The sequence below is a fragment of the Pleurodeles waltl genome, chromosome 6 (genome assembly GCF_031143425.1).
Source record: "Pleurodeles waltl isolate 20211129_DDA chromosome 6, aPleWal1.hap1.20221129, whole genome shotgun sequence".
NCBI classification, from domain to species: domain Eukaryota; kingdom Metazoa; phylum Chordata; class Amphibia; order Caudata; family Salamandridae; genus Pleurodeles; species Pleurodeles waltl.
Genome location: NC_090445.1, coordinates 1,121,370,885 through 1,121,391,088, shown reverse-complemented (window position 1 = coordinate 1,121,391,088; position 20,204 = coordinate 1,121,370,885). Strand labels below are relative to the sequence as shown.

Below are 20,204 nucleotides of genomic sequence, written 5' to 3'. Positions count from 1 at the left end.
GTCTCTAAGTGTTGGCAGCTCATGCGGTTTAGTTGTAATGATCAGCAAATTGTAAACGATCCTCCAGGTGAATGCTGGAATGTTCAGAGTTGGATACTGGACTTCACTACATGGTTGACGTTAATCTTGTGTGTATGTAATTTATTTGTAGCCTTTTAAAATACGCAGCAAACAATTAAGGCCAGTTTTAGAGCCTTTCAGCTGTGGGACTACACTCTTAATGAGTGGAGTAGTCTTGTTCACTGACACTTATGACCTAAATGTTTTCTGTTATAATGTGGTTCTTGGGTTCTACTTGAAAAGTACAAAATTCTTCCTGAAAATGACAAAGTAATTTTGTGATTTCCGTTTGGCACTGATTGTGTTGCATTTTTAGCACCTTGAACCCTTAAAACGTCTACAACTGCCTTTTTAACGGCCAAAGCTTGGGATCAATGATTGATTGTCTGGATGAGGTGTAGTGAGATTCTATGACTGGTGTTGCGTTGTGCTTTTACCTTAACAGGCTTTATACAAGATGCACAAGAGCTGGAGCTCTCTGCTGGAGCCAGTTATGTTAGAAAGAGTTATAAGGCACATGGCTGCCCCATTTAGGGATTGCCAGTTCGTACCTGCTACTATTGAAACATTACATAACAAAACCAAGCCTGACTGAGAACAGCCCAGTGTCCAGCTGTTTCCTAAAATTGAGGTGATTCAATACTTTCCGTAGGTGAGTGGGCAGATTATCCCATTGTACCGGAGCTATAGCTCAAAAGCAGTGTCCTTCTTTTCAAGCCATTTCAAAATGGGGTGCCACAACCAAATTATGGGCTGCTGATCTAAATGCACTGGTGGGGTAATAGCACTGGAGCAAGGAAAACACATTGGGCACACCCAGCTTATTCATGATCCAATGAACCACACTCAATGCTTTGAGCTGGATATGCTTCGCCACCGGACGCCAGTGCAAAGTGTGAAGTTGAGGGAGACTGAACCGAATTTTGGCAGTTGATATAATAATCTTGCTACCACATTTTGAATAATCTGCAGACTCATTTTCTTATGTCTAGTGATAAGTTAAGAATATTGTACTAATCAAGACACAAGATGTGTAGAGGCTGGACGATCATCTTCAGCACCAGTGGGTGGAAAAAACCCATAATCCTTTTAAGGCTTCTCAAGATGTCAAAACAGCCAGAAGGCAATGCTTTGACTTGTAGCTCAAAGAATAAGGAATTGTCCAACCATATGCCCACATTTTTGACAGTTGATTTGAGCTTTGGGAGCGGGACCCCAACAGTGATCGCCCCACTCCTGCGAATGTTCTCCTAGTAGAAGGATTTCAGTTTTATATGCATTCAACTTTAAACTGTTGGAATGAATCTACTCACCAAAGGCTGAGATACAATTCTTGAAACTGACAGAGAACTCTTCATTTCCTGGCAGACATTGATATAATAAGTGAGGTGTCATCTGCGTAGGATACTAATGATGTCTCAAAAATGACACCACTTCTTCTAGTGGTCTTACGTAGATATTAAAGAGGGTTGGACTTATGGCCAAGCCTTGTGGCACACCATACTCTAGGATCCGCTTGCTACATCTAAAGGGTTGGGATATCACCTGGAAGGAATGATGCTTTAGAAAAGAGGCAAGCTAAGCCCACACGTTACCCAGGATTCCAATCTCATATTTGCGGCTCAGGATCCCCTTGTGGGACGCTGTGGGGTATATTTACAATGCCCCTGTGGCACAATAATGCCACTGGAGCATCATTTTTCTTATGCTTCGGCATTCACTGTGTCACACCCATTTGCAAGGCCATGTAAAGTCAACTTGTGGGGCTTTTCCTGGCCTTGTAAATATGACCCCCTTTCATGCATAACTGCATGAAAGTCGTGCTCCATGGGTGTTGCTGTGGGTGGTCCCACGCAACACCTATGGAATCTGAAGCATTACCAGATTTACAAGATTTCATAAACCTGGGAATGTGTCCTATTCCTACGACACCCCAGGGATGGCATAAAACTGGTACAACAAGGATAAATACCTTTTTTCCGCCTCGTTTTTTGCTCGTTCTGTGTGAGCTGCAGAATGTAGCACACATAGGAGGAAGACACCATTAATGATTATTTATGTGCAAGAAGGTGTCCCTTCCTGCACATAAACAATCATCCCTGCAATGCAGGCACCCTTGCTCCTCAGTGCAAGGGTGCCTGCATTGGCGCTAGGCAGCCAGTTGTGCGCCGGGGCAGAGGAAATTACAGGGATGCTTCATATTGCTGTAAATACAACGCATTCTTACACTTTCCTACTGGTGCAGTGCCACAAGCTGGCTTGTGGCACCACACTGCTTCATTCTCTTGCAAATATGGGCCTGTGTCTAAAGCTGCACGTCAAGCGGAATAAGTGACCCAGAGCCTTCCTCATGAACTTCCTGCTGATGTTCGTCTTTCACTTTAAGAATACATAATGATTCTGTACTGTGGGCCGATCTAAAGCCATTCTGCAAAGGAGCAAACACCTGATGCTCTTCTAAAAAGTCCACCAATAGATTATTCATAGGGTTCCCCACCACTGTAGCCAAAAGAGGCAAAAGAGAGATGGGCCACTACTTTTCAGGCAAGGCAGGGTCTAGGGAAGGATTTTTCAGAAGCAGGATGATTCTTGCATGTTTCCGAGTAATAGGCACAACATCAATGGAGATTGAAAGATTGGCTAGGCTACAAAAATAGGGCTGGGATTCTTGCCAGCTTTTCCACCAATCAGGTCTGGCTCCATTCGATCATCAGGGAAGCCCAACTTTACTTTGTGCACTATTGCTCAAAAATAATCCATATTTAACAATTCAAACTCCTCAAGACAGCCACACTTTGGCATCTTTCTGATCTTGATAGTAAAATGTCCAAAGCTGGATATCAGGAAAATGTGAATAATTATTGTTAATTTTCTTAATAAAATAGTCTGCAAACGTTTGCACTGTGTCCAAGCAGGGACCCTCACTCTAGTCATCAAGGTAAGGGAGATACACACCTAGGATAACCCCTGCTCGCCCCCCGTGGTAGCTTAACACAAGCAGTCAGGCTTATCTCAGAGGCAATGTGTAAAGTATTTGTACCAACACACACAGTTATACAGTGAAAAACGCTACAAAAGGACTCAACACCAGTTTAGACAAATTGCCAATATTTATCATATCAAACTAGACCAAAACAACAAAAATCAAACATACACAAGCACTGTTATGAATTTTTAAATTATAACAAGTCTTACTCCATAGGAAACAATAAATGGGTTGCTTTTACCCAAAGTACCTGGTTTGCGTCAGAAATAAAGCCTCACGGGTGAGTGTGCGTCAGAAAAGTCATCGATGCATTGATTCCTTACTCTCAAGTGAGGTCGTGCATTGTTTCTTCTCCAGTCGGGTAGGCGATGTGTCATTTTTCTCTCCTGCAGAAGAGCGATGTATCCATTTCCAGACGGGCCACCCCAGATCTGTGCGGGTTCACAATCATTTTGACGCCGAGTGACGATGCGTGTGAAATTCTGGGGCACAGTGGTGAAAAGTTGCTCTGCGTGGGTGATACATCGATTTTGGCAGCCGCCAGCAGGTGTAGCATTGTTGTTTTGTTTTCCTAGACACGATACAGGTGCTGCATCAATTGTTCTCCTGCACAGCTCCTGTGCTTGGATTTCAGCCTTGGTCCCACCAGCTTCTCCTTACAAGGGTCCAGGGAGTGGATTGGGCACCACTTGGCAGGATAGGAGTGTCTGCAAGTGAGTCCAGGTGCCGGCAGAGGAAGTCTTTAATGGACCTGAAACTTCAGAACAGGAGGCAAGCTCAGTTCAAGCCCTTAGAGACACTTCAAAAACAGGGAAACACAGCAAAGTCCAGTCTTTGTCCTCTCAAACTCAGAAGCAGCTACTGCAATCCAACCCAGCAAAGCACACCCACAAGGGGCAGTACTCCTCCTCCAGCTCTTTAGCTCTTCTCCTTGTCAGAGGTACCTCTTGATCCAGAAGTAATCAAAAAATCTGGGGGTTTGGGTCCACTACTTATACCCCTATTTGCCTTTGAAGCAGGCAAACCTCAAAGTTAAGTCTCCATTGCTGACAAGATCCAGTCTTGCCCAGGTCTGGCCCCTGACACACACCAGGGGTTTGGAGACTGCATTGTGTGAGGACAGGCACAACGCTTTAAGGTGTAAATGTCAGCTCCTCCCTCCCCACTCTAGCCAAGGAGACTCATCAGGATATGCGGGCTACACCCCAGCCCCCTTTGTCTCACTGTCTGGAGGGAATTCACAACAGACCAACTGTCAGCGTGATTCAGACGTGGAATACACAAGCAGACAGGGCACAGAATTGTTAAGGACGAAAATGCCCACTTTCTAAAAGTGGCATTTTCAAACTGACAATCTAAAACCAACTTTACCAAAAAATTTATTTTTATATTGTGAGTTCCCCAAACTCCACATCTCCATCTGCTCCCAAAGGGAAACTGCACTTAAAACATATTTAAAGCCAGTCCCCAGGTTAACCTATGATCGAGATAGGCCTTGCAACAGTAAAAAATGAATTTGGCAGTATTTCACTGTCAGGACATGTAAAACAAATCAGTACATGTCCTACCTTTAACATACACTGCATCCTGTCCATGGGGCTACGTAGGGCCTACCCTAGGGTTGCCTTACAGGTATAAAAAGGGAAGGATTTGGCCTGGCAAGTGGGTACACTTGCCAGATCGAAATGGCAGTTTAAAACTGCACACAGACACTGCAGTGGCAGGTCTGAGCCATGTTTATAGGGACACTCCTGTGGTGGCACAGTCAGTGCTGCAGGCCCACTAGTAGCATTTGATTTACAGGCCCTGGGCACCTCTAGTGCACTTTACAAGGGACTTACTAGTAAATCAAATATGCAAATCATGACAAAGCCAATTACACATACATTTTACACAGAGAGCACTTGCACTTTAGCACTGGTCAACAGTGGTAAAGTGTCCAGAGTACTTAAAACCAGCAAAAACAAAGCCTAACACACAGACACAATATAGGAAGCAGAGGCAAAAAGTCAGGGGAGACTATGGCAAGGTTGCCAGGCACCTATTAAAGTTTTCGTCCAGTGCTTCACAGAGATGTGAGTTAGCTTCTGGCTCAAGCAGCCTTTGAACCTTAGCACAGATCTCTTAAGAGGGATTGCCATGCCTCTCAATTTTATCCACATAGAAGTCAAACGTGCCCTTTCTATCATCTTGTGGTCAACTTTAATGGCACTCCTATGGTTCATTTGTTTTAATGGCACTCCTATGGTTCATTTGCTTCATAAGATTACCTTCACCTGCTTTTCAGCACCTTAAGTTTTGTTTCCATCATCAGTTACGCTTTAAACCAAGGGGCAGATGGCCTCTCTTTCTGCTTACTCGTTCACACAGGAATCAGAACATCCATAGCTGATACTAACCAAGAGTTCATGTTTTTTACTGCCTTATCGATATTTAAATCAATCTTAGGAATGCTCGTCTGAATTAAATGATCTAGTTTGCCGTTGCATGCCTTTATGTGTTTTAACTTTTTCCAGCCTAATGGAGATAGATGCTGCCAATTTTATGGAAACCACATAATTGTTTAACTATTCAACTGGAAAAGGCATTGACACTTGCAGATTTGGCAAGTTAGAAAAGACATAATCCAGCAAGTGCCAGCCTTATGTGTTGATCCCATAAATAAGTGGGGCAGGTGGATAAAATCAAGATCTCTTCAGTACTTGGCTGGATCTATCCGACTCTAAGTGCATGTTAAGGTCACCCACAATATTAAAATAGGCCAATTTCAGAACCAGTGGTCAGATATATTCTGCCAATGTTTTCCTAAAATAGTTTTCAGGGTCACAGGGTCTGTAAACCAATAATCCTGAAAAAGTAAAATTATTGTTCACTTGAATCTGAAACTGCAAGTTTTTACACTCTGGGACATTGAACTCATCTAACTGGCTGCAAACGGCAGCCAGGCTTGCCTTTAGCATCATATAAGACATTTCCACCAGTCAGGCCTGTGGAAACAGTGCGGTGGCATTGGCCTTGGCAGGCTATTTTTGGGGTGGCATGACAGGGGGAGTGATGCCACCGACTTGATGGCACCGCGGCTTTGGTGGTCTGACCAAAGTTGTAATTGGGCTCTTAGCTCAAATTTAGTCAACTTACATGTTTGAGCTAGCAAGACCACTATGACGACGAAGGTCCTGATGACTACATCACCTATGTGATATGCCTAAAAAAAAAACTTGCCATTGGTCTTGCCTTTAGGACTTAAAGGATTTGCAAATGCTTTTATTCAATGCTGCACAGCATTGGTAAAAAGCAATGTTTGTTACTGATGCTGTTTAGTATCTGCAAAAAATAAGGCACAATGACAAGGCCACTGCTGATGGTCTTATCATTCTATAGGCATCTGCATTTGTCACTGTTGCCTATTTAATTTAATCCATCAAGGGCCCCCTTCAGTGTCCTAGTGACAAGAGGGCAAAGTTTTGGCAGAGTAGTAATGCCTGAGACCTACTAAACAAGCAAGACTATTTAGATGATATTTTTACATTAAAGACAATGAGAATTAATCATTTAGTAATTGGCTTTTCAATTAGTATTTTCTACTACAGTTTGACCATTTCATAATGCTATTAATAAAATGTTCCTATTATCCAATCCAATGTCAGTTAATTTATCAATGTCAGAGGATGAAAGATTGAGAAGACCACATCAGATTTTGAACCTGGAACATACAAGAGGTGCACAAGTTGTAACTCACTAAAGACTCTAGATGGCTAAGGGCCTGATTTGGAGCCTGACAGACGTAGTTACTCCATCACAAATCCTATGGAACTTGTAATATAGCGGATGGGTTATTCGTCACGTTTGTGGGGAGGTATTCTCATCCGCCAAGCTCCGAATCAGGCTGTAAGTATTTAGGGCCTTATTACGAGTGTGGCGGTGGCGATCAGAACTGCTGCTGATGCGGTGATCCGACTGCCACATTACAACCCTGGCAGTCAGACCGCCAGGGACTCACAAGCTCCACCAGGATCCATGATCCCGGTGGCCTGGCGGTGGTGTAGATCGTAATCCGCCACACTTGCAGTGGCTATCAGGACTGATGCTGATATGGCAATCTGACCTCCACATTATCACCCTGGCTGTCAGACTGCCATGGAACCTACAGCTCCATCAGGATCCATGATCCAGGTGAGCTGGCTGTGGCAGAGATCGTAATCCACCAGGGCAACGCTGCATGCTGCCCTAACCTGCGGATTACGATCTTGTTCTCCGCCAGGCTTTTCATGACAGTCACACCACCATGAGAAGGTTGGCGGAGAACAGGTGCAGGGGACCGCAGGGGCCAACACTGTCTGCTGTGCGGGCAGAGAACATTGTAAGGGTGCTGCTGCACACTGCTGGCTACAGCATTGCCACTGGCTAGATTACGAGCTGGAGACAATGCTGTAGCCTGTTTCCCGCTAGGCCAGCAGGCAAAAACTGAGGTTTCCACACATGACCTAGCGGAAAACTCAGTAACTTCCCTGTGGGGAGGTTGCCACGAAGGTGGCAGCCACCCTGTCGGGAGTTTGGCGGGCGGGCTTTCCCCGTCCGCCAAACTCAAAATGAGGCCCTCAATGTATTTCTTAGAAATGAAGGTACTAAATATAATAATCAATTAAAGATGAAAAATTCTTGGAAAGGAACAGTAAAACATACGACTTTACATAGAATAAAATTCATGCTTGTACTGTCAAACTATTAAAAATGACAGCTCATGAAATATGGTACCCACATACTATTAAACTGATCAAAAATATTTTACTGGGGTTTGTTCCAGATAAGTGTAAACGTCCTATGGGGTTTCAGTGGCAAGGTCCCTTTCCTTGCTCTTTTTTTCCTTGTTGGCCCATGGATCCTATCCTTTTTCAAAGTTGTCTCACTTAAAATATACACTAGACTATCTTAAAGATTCACAGAACAATTTCTTAAGTTCTTGCTATAGTTTACGCAGATGCTGGATCGCTGGTGCAATTTAACAATGTGATCACATTAATAATTGATTAATTTCTACTGCAACCATAAAAAGAACAAAAAGAACAAAAACTACTAAAACTGCCAAATGATTTTCAGAATAGATAAATAACCCAAGCCGCAGTTTTTGGAGATATGGCACAAAGACTTCCAAATTAATTTTCTAAAAATAAAAAAATAAAAATCTAAATACTGTTGCTGCCAAGAAAAACCTATTTCAAATACAAATAGAACAATCCTTTAATCACACAGACTGTACCTGTACTATTTTTAGGCTTTTCCTTCTGCCCTCTGTGCAATCCACTTTGTGATATATTGCAGAGAGCCTTGAAGACATTTACACGAGAAAGCTTACTCAAACTCTCTGTAGCATTTCAAACTATTGGCTACAAAGTCCTCTTGAATATGTGGAAATTAGTTAGGGGCTGTCAAGGGAGGGTGCAATATTACTTTGCATCATTTCTGGCAAATCACTGTCTGTTGAACAGGATTGCTGATATAGTGTGAGCGCTCTGTGCTATTTGCCACTTGTTGGTGTCTCTTCTCATGTGGGATAAGACAACCAAAACAAACAAAGCATATTTTAACTTTGTGGATTTCTCAAGAATTAAAATGAACAATGGCCATAAAGTTATTTATTTTCTAGAGGTGACTCGTGGCTTTAGAATTCCTCATCCGTAATTCACCATAGTCTTTTGATTACTTTGGGCTTCCACTCTTGTCTGTCTTTTCTGTCCATTGAATCTTTGCATCTTTAGAATGGTGTGAGAAACGACTACCTCTGTATTATCACCTGGATTAGTCAGGTCTCAGTCATAACCCACAACATTGAAACAGGGTTTGCACAAAATGTTGAGTTGTAAATATTTTTACAAAAAACTTGTGACACAAAAATATCGTAATGCAAAGATATTGCTGTCAAGAATGTTGTTTTGTTATGTAAGTAATATAATTTGAAAGTATATTTTGCTTTGTAATATCGTTTTCAATAATATAGTTGTAAAAAGAATAGTTTTTTAATTATTTTAATGTGTTTAGTTCATATATTAATTTTATGTGTTCATATTGTTTTATGGGATTGTTATTAGTTGTTTTAAATATAGTTTCTAATTTAAAGTGATGTAGAATTTTATATGTAATTGTTAATAGTAATTTATAGTATAGTAGCAGGTTGCTGGGTTTGTAGGGTGAGAAGGTGGAAAGTTAATGAAGCAAAAATGAATTATTAATTAATTAGTAATTTTAATTATTTATATAGTTTAAACTATGTAAATTATATAATGCTGATTTATATTTTTTAGGTGCAGGTTGCTAGGCTTTTAGTGGTGCAGTGTGAGACAAATTATTTAACAATTATTTATTTCTTTATTAATAATTAATATGTATTGCTATGTTTTAGGTGGAGGCTGCTGGGTTTGCAGGGGTATAGGGCGGGAAGTCAATTAAGTAATAATTAAGTGACAATTTGTTATTGTTAATCATTTAATTATCAATTATTAAATTGTGCTATACTTATTTGAGTTACTGTTTTGATGCATGATACTGGGTTTGTAGGGTATAGTGTAGGAATTGTTAATTAAGTGATAATTAATTAACAATTAATTATTTTTGTATTACTTATGTAATTTATTTTAAATATATAAATTATCGAATAGGTATTTTTAGTTATATTTTATGTGTCAACTAGGTTTGTAAGGGTACAGTGTAGAAAGTTAAATTAATAATTGAATAACATTTATTAATTGATTTTGTGTAATAATAATTATGTAAATTGATTGGTTTTCGATTTTAAAAAAGATATATACATTTTTATGTTAATTAATATTTGTTATTAAGAGCTTATTATTTTTTCTACATTTATGGGGTTACTCGTATATGTAATGTGTTTGAGGTATAGTAGTTTCCCTATTCTTGCTTGGATTGCAGTAGGAATAGTAAAATTAACTTCTTCCTAGTTCAACACATTCCCTAATGCTGCTCTTCTCAGAGTGAGCACATGAAATTCCACTCTTCCAAAATCCAATGCTCTGACTACTATTGCAGACACTGGAGTGGGAATAATACATTTACCCCGCTGAAGTCCAACATTTTCCCTACTGTTGCCTTGACTGGAGTGGGGATAATAATTGTCACCACTCCAAAACCCAAGGCTTTCCCTATTTTTGCACAGACTGGAGTGGGATTAGTAAATTTTACCCCTCCAAATTCCAACACCTTCCCCACCATTGCACTTTTGAGTGGCAATAGTACATTTCACCTCTCCAAAATCCAATGCTTTCCCACTGATACTCTGTTTGGAATGAGAACAGTAAATTGACCTCCTCTAAAGTCCAGCACTTTCCCAACTGTTCTGAAGTCTGGAGTAGGAATAGTATATTTAATATTCTTAGACTCTAATGGCTTTCATAATGTTGGTTGAATAGATTGTATAGCATTAATTGTTTCATTTTTTACATTTATATTTGTTTTTATCATGAAATTAATTTTACCTTTTATGTTTTTTGTAAATCTGTTTTTGATATGTATATTTTATAAATCTATCTATGTGTAGTTTAACATAATTAATACAAATATATTTACTTTACAATATATTTTATTAATAATTAAAATGTATAACCATGAATGTATATATGCATATATATTTTTGTATTAATACATTCAAAATAGTAAAATATAATATATAATAAATATTTAATGGGGATACATATATATTCATATTCATAAATTGGAAATTGAAAATATAAAAATTAAAACATGTAAAAGAAATATTTTTGTTAATTATGTTACACTATACATATGTATTTATATAAATACAAGCACATGCATTTTTTGTGTTTAGTAGCATATATATATTATAGTATTAAATATAAATGAGATATATTTAATTTATAATATATTACATCTATATAATTAACATTCACTACTTTAAACCTTTTAAAAAAATGATACTATACTTTGGCGATATTAGTGTCAATGATAATTGTTTTTAATATTTTGGTCTTTATCATTATAATTATAAGGACACAATATTGTCAGTGATCCCTTTGAAGCATGTCATACAATGTTAATTTAGGGAAACATTGTACAGAAAGTGGCTCATTGTCTACTGTTACATACACATTTTTACTACAAATCATTGAACACGGCGTTTGCATCCTACAACTTATTAGTTTTGGTATTTCAGCATTAGGTTGACAGGAAAGGGCAATTCCATAAATCCACTAATAACTATGCATTTTCCACTTGTTGCTGAGAAAGTGTTGCTTGTCATAATGAAGTCACCTGTCAATTCCTTTCTTCCTCAGAGACTTCAAGCCCTGGTAAAGTGAGGGAGTTTCACGATCTCATCAAATTTCACATCCGAGTATGTAACCATAGCAGTCTGGTGAAGGTGCTCTGGTGTCAAACAACGATTCAGCCTCTGCGACTTTTTCTGGCAGATATGCATCCAGGAAACCTTCTAAGCTACCTATGGAAACTCAGAGAGGTTACAAATTATTTAATCTATCATTTACAGTTAAAATAGCTAGCTGTGTACTCTATGGTGTTCAATTAATGCAGATTGAATTTCTTTCTACAACGTCTACAAAGCCCATTCATGATGAGGACACATGAATCAAAAGCAAAATAAAATGGGTAGAAAGAAGGGATTTTAAATGTTTCTGGGACATGAAGATTATTGAGGTGGTGGTGGTGGTGGAGCATACATGGAGTACTTGAGAATGGAATGTAGCTGCAACACAAGAACATAGATAAGGAGGGGTCAGATTATTTCCTTGAATGAAACTGACCTGCCCACTTACCGCAGTATATCCTTTGTTTATTTTAGTCCAGGGACTTTTAAAAGGGTCCATGACCAGGGTTACTTTCTGCCTTCCTTCAAGTGGGTGAGACTTTGTACGTCGATATTCTGAAAAAAGAGCTCTCATAAATTCTGCAACAGATCACCAGAAGCACATGACAGCAGCATTAGGACGTTTCACATTCCCGTGACTGTCTATGGCCTTGATTATGAGATTGGCGGATAGGAACACCTGTCTGCCAAACTCCCGACATGGTGGCCGCCACTGCAGTGGCGACCTCCCCGCCGGCCCCATTATGACTTTCCCGCTGGGTTGACCAACCGAAACCAAGGTTTCCACCAGTCAGCCCAGCAGGAAAGTGGCAGCAGCATTGTTGCCGGCTCGTAATAGAGCATTGGCAATGCTGTTGCCCGCAGAGGGCACCAGCACCCTTGCAATGCGCACGGTCTGCACAGCAGACCGTGCGCATTAAGAAGGTGCGGGGCAGGGTGACCCTTGCACACTGCCCAAGGCATGGGCAATGCAGTGGCCCCCCTGTAGCCTCTTGCACCTGTTCTCCACCAGCCTTTTCATGGTGGTGAAACCTCCATGAAAAGGCTGGTGGAGAATCAGGTTGGAATCAGCAGGGCGGCGCTGAAGTCGCCGCTGTCCTGGCTGATTGCAACCTGCACCTGCTGTCAGCCCATCCGTATCTCTGATTTCGGCTGAAATGGCGGTAGGTTGGCAGGGCTGCCACACCAACCTCATAATGTGGCAGTTGGACCACCACAACTGCGGCAGTCCAAAAACCTCTGTGATTGTGGCCGTCCGAGGACAGCCACACTGGTAATCAAAGCTATTTTCTAACAACTTCTTTTTTGGCAAATTTGGTTTTGCAAATTATATTTTTCTTCATGATTCAGGATTGGGAATAGGCATGGATTTGATTGATTAAAAGTGACAAAAAATTATAGATACAATTACATTTGCCTCTTTTTGACATTTGCAGAATAGTAAAATTTCTCAGAAGACAGAATAGAAGCTTGCTTGTAACAATGTAGTGACATATTACCTTTTTGCAGGGCGACTTAAGGGGTGTGGATTGTACCTATGATCTCACAGAGAAAAGAGTCTATTCAATGGCTTTGCAGCTAGCAAGTGGATTGGTAAGTGTGCAGCACATAATTACTATTTAATTATAAAGAATGTATACCCTAAAGTTGATTATAGTGAGAATAAATTGATAAAACATCAAGAGGTGACACAATAACGCTCTAAAAGAATACAGTGTCTGATGAGTACCCTGATATGTTTCTATAAAAGTGGATTTGCTGGTCCTCCCTGTCTAACACTTTTAGAGGATTTATGGTATGCCTCCTTGAATGATTTTAGGAGAGAAAATTTTGAATCACTCCTGCCTCATTCTCTAATTATAATTATTATTTGCTGAGCCTTCATTTATGATGACTGCAGAGAGAGTTTGGATACACTCTTCATCTAACATTCTTAAAGTATTAGAAATATCTTACGTTAGTGCAAAGGGCAATGCGATATTCTACCCTCAATAAAGAGAACTTCTCAGACTGCTCAACTGGGGGTAGCAGGGACTTCAGGCCAAGTCAAACCCATAATGCCATGTGTGACTTCCCTTTGGAGCACCCTGATAACCATTTTGACCATCATTATGTCCACTGGAACCATGAAACACCTGACTGAAAAGCCACAATCAGGGTGAAACCAGTCTCTTTGACACTGTTTTTGCTGGTTTTAGGACTGTGCGCACTTTACCACTGCTATCCAGTGCTAAAGTGCATATGCTCTCTCCCTTAAAACATGGTGACTTTGGCTCATACCCAATTGGGATATTTAATTTACTTGTAAGACCCCAGTAAAGTGCACTATATGTGCCTAGGGCCTGTAAATTAAATGCTACTAGTGGGCCTCCAGCACTGATTGTGCCACCCACCTAAGCAGCCCCTTAACCATGTCTCAGACCTGCTATTGCAGTGTGTGCAGTTTCCTTCCACTTTGACTTGGCATTTCAAAGTACTTGCCAAGCCTTAATCTCCCCTTTTTCTACATATATGTGACCCCTAAGGTAGGCCCTCGGTAACCCAGAGGGCAGGGTTCTGTGTAGGTAAAAGGCAGGACATATATCTGTGTGTTTCATATGTCCTGGTAGTGGAAAACTCCTAAATTCATTTTCCACTGCTGTGAGGATTGCTCCTTGCATAGGCTAACATTAGGGCTACCCTCATAAACTGTTTGATTTGTAGATTCTGATTCAAAAGGGGTAAATAGGTTATAATTAGTATGTCCAGAATGGTAATAAAAAATCCTGCTGACTGGTGAGGTTGAATTTAATATTACTATTTTGGAAACACCACTTTTAGAAGGTGAGCATTTCTCTGCACTTAAAATCCTTCTGTGCCTTACAGCCTGTCTTCAATTTCCGTCTGGGCTGGGCTGGTTGACAGCTCCCTAGTGCATTCCACCCAGACAACCACAAACACAGGATGCTCAGTCATGCCTGCACACATCTGCATAATGAATGGGTCTTCCTGGGCTGGAAAGGTGGAGGGCCTGACACTTACATTTCAAAGGACAGTGGCCTGCCCTTCCACAGTGGACTGCCAAACCCTCTACTGGGACCCTGGCAGACAGGATTGTACTGAAAGGGGACCTTGTGCACTTCTAAGCCACTTTTTGAAGTCTCCCCCCCAGGCGCATTTGGGTATATAAACTGGGTCCCTGACCTTACCAACTCAGACACTTCTTGTGAAGACATTCTGCCCCAGATCCTGCAACCTGCCAGGAGTAGTTGTCTGGCTGGCCAAAGGACTCACCTGGACAGCTTTGCTGTAAAGGTTGCTGTTGCCCTGCTGCCTTGCTGGACTCTGGGTCTGCTGAGAAGTGATGTCCAAGGGTTTGGATTGAGCTTGCCTCCTATTTCCTGAAGTCTCAGGGCCAAAAAGACTTCATCTCTGCAAAGAAACTCCGTGTGCGGCGAAGATCGATGCACAGCCTGCCAGAATCCGATGCACACCCTTCGTTTTCCAAGCATCTCCTCCTCTGCAGTCTTTGTGCGTGTAGTTTTGATGCAAACCAGGTACTTTGTGCTTGCAAGAGACAATTGTTGCTTTTAAGAACTTAAGACTCCATTTATCATTGCAAAAGTGATATTTCAACGTGTACTTATAAAATCTTGATCGTTTTGACCTACATTTAATCAGATAAATATCTTATATTTTTCCAAACCTGTGTGGTGTCTTTTTGTGGTGTTCTCACTGTGTTATTGCATGATTTATTGCACAAATACTTTACACATTGCCTTCTAAGATAAGCCTGACTGCTCAGTGCCAAGCTACCAGAGGGTGGGCACCGGATAATTTGGATTGTATGTGACTTACCCTGAGTAGTATTGTGGTTCCTACTTGGAAAAGGGTGTATACCTCTGCCAACTAGAGACCCCATTTCTAACATTGGTGATCAGCGGTGAGGACAGGACTTGTATCTGTGCAGTACCATACAATAGCTACGTGTACACTACCTACCCACAGTTGAAGGTCAACTTGATTTTTTCTCTTTTTCTGCAATTTCATTTTTCTGCTTGCCAGTTTAATCAAATCCTCATACAACATGTCTCTGTCTGCGTTTTAAGCAGGAGCTGGAGAGTTTGACCTAGCCAAGCTGGAGACATACACTGTTAGGCAGCTGAAGGGTTTCTGAAAGGGAATAGGAGTACCTACCCGAGGTGCCCCCAGGAAGGCGCTGAGGGCCTGGGCAGAAGCCCGTTCACAAGAGAATGCTGAGGTGGAGGAGCCAGAGGATGGCCCCTCAGAGGATTTGCTGCCAGCAGTGGGAGATGTTGCCCCTGGAATTGAGCCCCCTAGTAAACCAGGGAGCAGTGTCTCTAGCTATGACCTGACCGCAGAGGAAAGGAGGGAGGAGAGAGAATTCCAACTGCAATTGGAAAGATTAAGGCTGGAGGAAAAGAAAGCAGAGAGAGAAGCAGAAGCCAAACAAGTTGAGGCTGAAAGGGCTTTGGCTGAGAAGACACTTCTGTTGGCTCATGAACTGAGTCTCAAAGAGCCGGATATCAAGGCTAGACAGTCTGAGTCCAGCAGTGATGGTGGCAGCATACCTGCAGGACCTACTGGGGAGAAGAAGGTTCGTATACCCAAGAATGTGGTGCCAAGTTATGTGGTGGGAGATGAGATTGATAAGTGGTTGGCTCCTTATGAAGTTGCACTAAGGGCTCCTGGGGGTCCTGAGGAGCAATGGGGGGCAGAATTGTGAGGATATGTGCCAATTGTTTGGAGGGACACACTCCTCACATTATATCCAAGAGATCAAAACACATACTCACCCATGAAAACCGCTTTGCTTGCCAAGTTTGAGCTGACCCCGGAGAAGTACCTTCAGAGGTTCAGGAACAGCACCAAGCTCTCCACACAAACTTGGGTAGACTTTCTTGATTCTTCCAGTAAGGCACTGAATGGTTGGGTGTGGGGCAGTAAAGTAGATGAATGTGTCAGGTTGTGTATTTGATCCTGAGAGAGCATATGCTTAGTGTTTGCTTTGCAGAGCTGCGCCTGAACCTAATTGACAGTAAGCTGACTGAGCCTAGGAAGCTTGCTGGGGAGGCGGACCTCTGGGTTAGCACCAGAGTGTCCAAAAAGGTATCTGGAATGGACATCGACAAAGGTGGTCAGGCTTCCCATCAGAAGAAAGAGGGGGAGTAAAACTTAAAAATACGGAGTTCTCAAAAGGCCCCTAAAACAATTCCCAGGGGGGTTATGGTAACTAGTCCCCACCTGATTCTGAAAAGAGGCCAGGGTTCTTTGATTAAAAGAAGGTTTGTACCCAAATGCTTAGAGTGCACCAAGTTTAGTCACTACAAGAGTGACTCCAAGTGTACCATGCGGGCACAGCCCTCCACTGGAGGGCGGACACCTGGGTTGGCTAGCGTAGCACTCGGGGAGGACGTAGTCCCAGATACTTTTGGGGAACAGATAGAGGTAAACATAGTGTCCCTGGGAGATGAGGAAATGGTGCAGAATGTCCACGTGCCTGCCAATACTTCCAAGTATAGGCGGTTGGTCACCATTAATGGGGCAAAGGGTGGAAGCTCTGCGTGACAGAGGAGCCAGCATGACTACTGTCAGGGGTCAGCTGGTGTCAGCAGAGCAGGTCATCCCCAATACATTCCACCAGGTCATAGTCCCTGACAATTGTGAGAGTCACCTACTGGTGGGTCTTGTTCCCTTTGAGTGGGGGGGGATCTCTGGTACTCTAAAGGTAGCTGTGAGTCCTGCTATGCCTGTAGATTGTCTGTTAGGCAAAGACCTAGAGCATACTACCTGGAAAAAGGTGGAGCTCAGATCTCACCTGGAGATGTTAGGTTTGCCTGAATGGGTCTGCATAACCACACGGTTCATGGCTGCCTGGGAAGGGAGACAAGGGCATTTAGAGCCTGGAGCAATGGCCCAGACAGCTGCAAAGAGGAAGAGAAAGGGGCGCGGGAAACCGGTCCCAGATGTTCCCGTGGTGGTTGACAGGGTCCCAGAGGAGGAGGCCCCTGAGCCAACTGGGGAGGACATCGCTGGCCTGGGTAACCTGCCTGAGCTTGCTGGCTGGCAAGTTAAGGGTGGGCCAACCATGGAGGAGTTCTGCAAAGTGCAGAAAGAGTGCCCTACTCTTGAGGGTTGGAGGGGACAGGCTGCAGCCCAGGCAGTGAGTGAAGCCTCTAGCGATCGCCACATCTATTAGGACAATGATCTCCTTTACAGTGAACCCAAGGTCCCGGAAGCAGGGGCAGCACGTGCGCTGGTGGTCCCCCAGTGCTACTACCAGGTCTTACTATGGGGTTGGCTCATGACATACCCCTGCCGGGACATTTGGGGCAAGACAAGACCTTTGCCAGGCTTGTCACCTTTTTTTATTGGCCCAGAATGCAGGTAACCTCAGATGCTTTCTGTAGGCACTGCCCAACCTGCCAGGCTAGTGGGAAGACAGGGAAAAGGCTAAAAGCCCCCCGATCCCAATCTCTGTCATTGGCACCCCCTTTGAAAGGGTGGGCATCGACGTCATTGCTCCCTTGGACCCCAAAACTGCCCTAGGCAACAGGTTTATCCTGTTTTTTTGTGGACCATGCCACCCGCTATCCAGAGGCGATCTCTCTAAGGACAGTGACTGCACCGGTGGTGACCAAAGCTCTAATGGGGATATTTACCCACGTGGGATTCCCAAAAGAGGTTGTGTCTGAGAGAGGCACAAACTTCATGTCTGCGTGCATGAAGTCCATGTGGGATGCATATGGGGTGACCTACCGGTTTACCACCCCTTACCATCCTCAAACCAATGGGCTTGTAAAAAGGTTCAACAAGACCCTAAAAGGCATGATCACAGGCCTACCTGAGGCCATGAGGCGTAAGTGGGACATCCTCTTGCCATGCCTTCTCTTTGCTTGTAGAGAGGTGCCACAGAAAGGGGTGGGGTTCAGCTCCTTTGAACTTCTCTATGGGTACCATGTCAGGGGACTCCTAAGCATAGTAAAAGAGGGGTAGGAGAAAGATCCCAGGAAACCACCCCAGGATATGGTCAGTTACATGCTGGGCATCTGCAACCAGATGCAACGCTTCTGGAAACAGGCCAAGAGCAACCTCGAGGCCAGCCAAGAGGTGATGAAGTGATGTATTGACCAGAAGGCCACCCTTGTAGAATTCTCACTTGGAGACAAGGTATAGGTAATGGAGCCAGTAGAGCCCAGAGCTCTCCAGGACTGCTGGACTGGCCCATTTGAAATCAAGGAGCAGAAGGGGGAGGCTACTTACTTAGTGGACCTCAAGTCCCCTAGGAACCCTCTAAGGGTTCTCCATCAAAACAGACTGAAGCCTCATTTTGAGAGGTCTGAAGTCAGCATGCTTCTGGTGCCAGATGAGGGCATGGAAAAGGAGAGTGAGCCTCTCCCCCCGACCTCCTCTCTGCCAAGGAAGGTGATGGGTCAGTGGAGGGTGTCAATCTCACTGACTACCTGACCCTAGCTCAGAGAGGAGACTGCTACAAGTTATTGGAGCAGTTCTCTTCCCTGTTTTCCCTCACACCTGGACTCACACACTTGTGTGTCCATGACATTGACACAGGAGACAGTCCCCTTGTTAAGAATAAAGTTTACAGAGTGTCAGATAAGATGAAGTCCAGCATCAAGGAGGAAGCTGCCAAGATGCTGGCTCTTGGGGTGATAGAGAAGTCCAGCAGTCCCTGGTCCAGCCCAGTGGTGTTGGTTCCCAAGGCTGCTGCTCCCGGTGCCAAGCCAGAGCTTAGGTTCTGCGTGGACTATCGGGGTCTCAACTCTGTCACAAAGACAGATGCTCACTCCATCCCCTGAGCTGATGAGCTCCTAGACAGGCTAGGCGCTGCCAAGTCCCTTAGTACCTTTGACCTCACGTCCGGGAACTGGCAGATCGCCTTGACTGAAGGGGCGAGAGAGAGATCAGATTTTTCTACTCCTGAGTGTCATTACCAGTTCTGGGTCATGCCCTTTGGACTGAAAAATGTCCCCGCTACCTTCCAGCGGTTGGTTAACGGGGTCCTGGCTGGCAAGGATACCTTCTGTGCAGCCTATGTAGACGACATTGCTGTCTATGGTTCCAGCTGGGAGGAACACCTGCTCCACCTCAAGGAAGTGCTTCAGGCCCTGCAACAGGCAGGCCTGACCATCAAGGCCAGAAAGTGCCAGATTGGGCAGGGATCCATGGTGTACTTGGGACACCTAGTAGATGGTGGCAAGGTGCAGCCTCTCCAGGCCAAGATTGAAACTATCAAGGCTTGGTAACCACTTAGAACCCAGACAAAGGTGAGAACCTTCTTAGGTCTCACCAGATACTACAGAAAATTTGTTAAGGGTTATAGCACCATAGTGGCCTCCTTAACAGAACTCACATCCAAGAAACAACCTGGGTTGGTGAATTGGACAGAGGCTTGTCAGAAAGCCTTTGACTCCCTGAAGGAAGCCGTGCTCAAGGCCCCTGACTACTCCAGAGAATTCATCATGCAAACAGACACTTCAGAGCATGGCATAGGGGTGTTCCTAGCACAGCTGAATGTGGACGGCCTAGACTGTCCGGTAGTCTTTATTTGCAGAAGACTATTACCACAGGAACAGAGGTGGAGTGCTATTGAAAGAGAAGCATTTGCTGTGGTCTGGGCACTGAAGGAGCTGAGACCATACCTGTTTGGGACTCACTTCTGGGTTCAGACAGACCACATGCCCCTCAGATGGCTCATGCAGATGAGAGGTGAAAATCCTAAACTCTTGAGGTGATCCATTTCCCTACAGGGGATGGACTTTATGGTGGAGCATCACCTGGGGAATG

General features: G+C 43.4%; 1 protein-coding gene across 2 annotated transcripts in view; it reads left to right on the top strand.

The window, feature by feature from the left end:
- Positions 1-20,204, top strand: part of LOC138300661 (tyrosine-protein kinase STYK1-like) — a 380,092-nt gene that overhangs the window by 162,816 nt on the left and 197,072 nt on the right. For both annotated transcript variants that reach the window (XM_069240291.1, XM_069240290.1), the window contains exons 5-6: positions 11,350-11,531; positions 12,909-12,992. In XM_069240291.1, the coding sequence (XP_069096392.1) occupies positions 11,350-11,531; positions 12,909-12,992 (266 nt within the window). The remainder of the gene's footprint in view (positions 1-11,349; positions 11,532-12,908; positions 12,993-20,204) is intronic.